Below are 5,558 nucleotides of genomic sequence, written 5' to 3' on the forward strand. Positions count from 1 at the left end.
TGGGAATGTAAGTTGGCGCAGCTACTTACAGTGCAGTATGGAGATTCCTTAAAAAAATAAAAATAGAACTACCATATGATTCAGCAATGCCATTATGGGCATATACATGGAGAAAGCCATATTTGAAAAGATACATGCACTGCAGTGTTCATTGCAGCAATATTTACAATAGCCAGGATGTGGAAGAAGCCTCAGTGCCCACCAACAGAGGAATGGATAAAGAAGATATGGTAAATGTATGCAATGGTATATTACTCAGCCATAAAAAAGAATGAGATCATGCCATTTGCAGCAACATAGATAGACTCAGAGATTGTCATACTAAGTAACGTAAGCCAGACAAGGAAATTTCTATTTTTTCAGCAACCAGTCTATGGTACTTTGTTATATCAGCTCCAACAAACTAATACAACCAGTATTTATATATGTGTATATGTGTGTGTGTGTGTGTGTGTGTACATATGTATGTGCTTATCTGTAGATACATATATGTATATGTATATATATATATAAAGTCTCCACATGGTGGTGGTGGTTTAGTTGCTAAGTTGTATTCAACTCTTGTGACCCCATGGACTGTAGCCTGCCAAGCTCCTCTGTCCATAGGATTTCTAGGTAAGAATACTGGAGTGGATTGCTATTTCTTTCTGCAGGGGATCTTCCCGACCCAGGAATCAAACCTGGGTCTCCTGCATTGTAGGCAGATTCTCTACTGACTGAGCTATGAGGGAAGCTGATAATAAAATATATATTATATACCCATGTGATGTGGAGATAGATGCATATAGATGCCACAGTTTCCTGCATGTGCAAACACTGCATATGTGGTGGGTTAACTATAATCTTTATTTTAAGTATCTAAGAATAATAGGTAGACACTAATGAACTAAAAGGAAATATTTTAATTAAAACTTTTTGATTTGAAAACGATAAACATCAGTCTGAATTTATTTCCATTTAATGTTTAGTGTGAAAAATACACTTTGTTGATAAACCAGTTTTTCCCAAACTCCTTCTTCATTGCCTCTTTGACATCTTTGTTACTCAAACTATAGATGATGGTATTCAGCATGGGAATTATGATGGTGTAAAATATGGACACAATCATGTCATGATCCAAGGCATAGCTGGAACTAGGTCTCACGTACATGAAGAGAACTGTACCATGAAAAGTGGACACTCCTGTTAGGTGAGAGCCACATGTAGAAAAGACTTTTCTTCTCCCTTCAGCAGAATGCATCCTCAGAATGGCCAACAGAATGAAACCATAGGAGGTCAGAGCAATCAACATGGTGGATATCTCAATAGAGCCTGCCAAATAGAAAACTAGAAGCTGGTTCTTGCACATCTCAGAGCAAGAAATAGCAAGGAGGGGAGGGATGTCACAGAAGACATGTCTAATTTCATTGAATGCACAGAAGGATAGGGTAACAGTAGCCACTATGTGTAAAGTAGCATGCAAGATACCAACAATATAGCAGGAAATTATAAGTGGCACATAGACTCTGGGTGACATTTTAACTAAATACAGAAGAGGGTTGTAGATGGCTACATAGTGATTATAGGCCATTGTGGCCAAGATGAAGTATTCTCTGGTCCCACAAGTAAGAAAGAGAAACATCTGTGTGGCATATCCAAGAAAGGAAATGGTTTTATTCTCGGATAGGAAATTGATCATCATTTTGGGGATGATAACGGAAGAACAGCAGGCATCTAAGAATGATAATGCTATCAGAAAATAGTACATGGGGTTGTGGAGCTGGGAATCCATAACGACTAAGAAAACCAACCCCAAATTTCCTATCATTGTAAAAAGACAGATTGCTAGAAATAGTAAAAATAGAAAGATTTGCACCTCAAAATAATCTGTAAAACCCATCAGTATAAACATGGTGACCTCAATCCTATCTTTTATCTGAATTCTGTATAAATCAAAATTTGATGGTGATCCTGACATCTCAGTTTTCAGTTCCAAAAGCAATATGTGGCAAAAATAGAGTCCACCAATTACATCCTCATGTCTGTTTCTTAGAAATGCTTTCCAGCGAGGGAACAGTCCAATGATTAAAAGTTGAGTCCAAGTGGATGCATTACTCTGTAAAAATAAATTAATTGCTGTTGGTTAAATTTTCATGTTAAAAATAGTGCCAGTTTACATGGTTTAACTTCCAATTTATTTTCTGTTGAATTTATGACTGCTCACTTTCATATGATGTCATCTTAAAATTCCCCACAAAGACAAATTAATATAGGAGTTTTTAATCCCAACATTATTATAGTAGAAAATTCATATCTGAGTGCTAATCCCAGATTTTCTACAGCATGCCTGAAATTTACAATTTGTAAAATATGAGCAAGTACATTTACATCAGAAGATAGTATTGAATTTAAATGTTAAAAACCAATGTGAAAATTACTTAACTTTATCATGTTCCCAGGTTACTGGGAAATAGGATTATTGTAATTATTGTGATATCACTTAGTCATGTCCAACTCTTTGCAACCCCATGGACTGCAGCCTGCCAGGCTCCTCTGTCTAGGCAAGAAGACTGGAGTGCGTAGTAGCCATTCCTTCAGGGAATCTTCCCGACCCAGTGGTCGAACCTGGATTTCCTGCATTGCAGGCAGATTCTTTATAATCTGAGTCACCAGGGAAGCCTAAGCAGATCCACTTGTACCAGAAGTGAAGTTCGAATCCACAAGAATATAAATCCATTGGATCTTGAGTTCAATGCCTTAACCACTTGGGCATTCTGGTACTTGAATTTTCTGTAATTACTATAAGATACAGTCATCCCTAGGTGGGGGGCATGTAGATCCAGAATCCCCCTTCCCAATACCAAAATGAAAGATGCTCAAGTTCTTTATATAAAATGGGGAGATGTTTACAATATAAGCAACACACCTCTTCTCACATACTTGAATCCATCTATAGATTAGTTATAAAACTTAATATAATGTAAATGTTGTCTAAAAGGTTGTAAATATAATTTAAATGCTTTTAAAATAATTGTTGATGTGCTGCAAATTTGTTTACTTTTTGAACTCTGCAAATTATTATTTTCTCAATACTTTGGACCTACAGTTGATTGAATCCAGGGAAGTAGAGCCCTTGGATATAAATAGCACTGACTGTAAATATCTCCTGATGACAGATAATAAAACTTTTTAGAAAAGGTATTGCTAAAAGAAGCACATGACTAGGTAAACCACAATGTACTGTTTTATTATGGCTCTATTTCCCTGTGCTGTCAGACTGTTGCTTATTCAGTGGAGTAGGAAGAAAGCAAAGTGCATAACAAACAAGCAAAATGTTAAAAGGTCATCAGTATCTGTACCTAAAGTCTTCAGCATTTAAATCAACATTTATTTAAAAGAGTGAAAAATCTGCTGTGGGTGGGACTGAGCTGAATTCAATGACCTACCAATGGCTTATATTACTAACATGAAATGCACTATATCGTTGTTATAATGAGACAAGCATACATCAAATAGAGAATAAGCAAATCAGCTTAAAATCACTTTTAGAAGGAAAACAGAGTCTCATGTCTTCATTTTCCCACATAGTTCCTCCTTTCCCGTGAAAATTTTTCTTAATACGTAGAATAAATAAATTTTCAATTGTGGAGTTGCCAAATCAAAACGGAAAATCTTACTTAATTCTTAGAGAAATGTATATGGTATAAATTTAATATATAATTAAATGTTTATCTCTTTGTTAATTCAAAGAACTCATATCTTACTCTTGAAAGAACATATACACACACAAATGTATTATAAAATTTCCAGTTTAGTTTGAATGGTTATATTAATAAAATATCTTATAACACCTTCAAGTTTATTAACATTAAAGGTATTCAGTTCAGTTCAGTTCAGTCGCTCAGTCGTGTCCGACTCTTCGCGACCCCATGAATTGCAGCACGCCAGGCCTCTCTGTCCATCACCAACTCCCGGAGTCTACTCAAACCCATGTCCATCAAGTCGGTGATGCCATCCAGCCATCTCATCCTCCGTCGTCCCCTTCTCCTCCCGCCCCCAATCCTACCCAGCATTAGGGTCTTTTCCAATGAGTCAGCTCTTTGCATGAGGTGGCCAAAGTATTGGAGTTTCAGCTTCAACATCAGTCCTTCCAATAAACACCCAGGATTGATCTCCTTTAGGATGGATTGATTGGATCTCCTTGCAGTCCAAGGGACTCTCAAGAGTCTTCTCCAACATCACAGTTCAAAAACATCAATTCTTCGGCGCTCAGCTTTTTTCACCGTCCAACTCTCACATCCATACATGACCAGTGGAAAAACCATAGCCTTGACTAGATGGACTTTTGTTGGCAAAGTAATGTCTCTGCTTTTAAACATGCTATCTAGGTTGGCCATAACCTTCCTTCCAAGGAGTAAGCGTCTTTTAATTTCATGGCTGCAATCACCATCAGCAGTGATTTTGGAGCCCCCCAAAATAACGTCTGACACTGTTTGCACTGTTTCCCCATCTATTTCCCATGAAGTGATGGGACCAGATGCCATGATCTTAGTTTTCTGAACGTTGAGCTTTAACCCAACTTTTTCACCCTCCTCTTTCACTTTCATCAAGAGGCTCTTTAGTTCTTCTTCACTTTCTGCCATAAGGGTGGTGTCATCCGCATATCTGAGGTTATTGATATTTCTCCCGGCAATCTTGATTCCAGCTTGTGTTTCTTCCAGCCCAGCGTTTCTCATGATGTACTCTGCATATAAGTTAAATAAGCAGGGTGACAATATACAGCCTTGACGTCCTCCTTTTCCTATTTGGAACCAGTCTGTTGTTTCATGTCCAGTTCTAACTGTTGTTTCCTGACCTGCATACAGGTTTCTCAAGAGACAGGTCAAATGGTCTGGTATTCCCATCTTTTTCAGAATTTTCCACAGTTTATCATGATCCACACAATCAAAGGCTTTGGCATAGTCAATAAAGCAGAAATAGATGTTTTTCTGGAACCCTCTTGCTTTTTCGATGATCCAGCGGGTATTGGCAATTTGAACTCTGGTCCTCTGCCTTTTCTAAAACCAGCTTGAACATCTGGAAGTTCACGGTTCACGTATTGCTGAAGCCCAGCTTGGAGAATTTTGAGCATTACTTTACTAGCATGTGAGATGAGTGCAAGTGTGCGGTAGTTTGATCACTCTTTCGCATCGCCTTTCTTTGGGATTGGAACGAAAACTGACTTTTCCAGTCCGGTATACTAAATGTATTATTTGAGTATCAAAAATATAGTCATTTTTAAAATCCTTTATTATCAATATTTCTCCTTCAAGAATCCATATATTACACACAAAAATATTGATTGAGAAGAGTCAGTTTCAAAATAGGAATTAGGCAGATAAGAAATACAGTAAAAATAAAAAATATGCAGGCAAATTTTGAAAAATACCTCAAGAGATGGTCTAATAAAGAAATTCTTTAATAAATACGTGATCACTAACCTTTACAAGGGAAACTTTAGCTTTATTTTGATTCTAATTTTTATTTAACTGATGTGTTTGAGACAGAAAAGTTGTGGAAGTTAAAAAATATGGTATTTA

At 37.0% G+C, this 5,558-nt stretch overlaps 1 protein-coding gene across 1 annotated transcript; it reads right to left on the reverse strand.

Annotated features, from left to right (window-relative positions):
- Nucleotides 1–964: 964 nt before the first annotated feature.
- Nucleotides 965–1,957, reverse strand: LOC145539094 (olfactory receptor 5T1-like). The gene has a single exon (XM_081572538.1). It carries the CDS (start codon nt 1,955–1,957, stop codon nt 965–967), a length of 993 nt encoding a protein of 330 aa, XP_081428664.1.
- Nucleotides 1,958–5,558: the final 3,601 nt, after the last annotated feature.

Source organism: Giraffa tippelskirchi, chromosome 1 (genome assembly GCF_054371585.1).
Source record: "Giraffa tippelskirchi isolate mGirTip1 chromosome 1, T2T-mGirTip1v1.2.pri, whole genome shotgun sequence".
Lineage (NCBI taxonomy): Eukaryota > Metazoa > Chordata > Mammalia > Artiodactyla > Giraffidae > Giraffa > Giraffa tippelskirchi.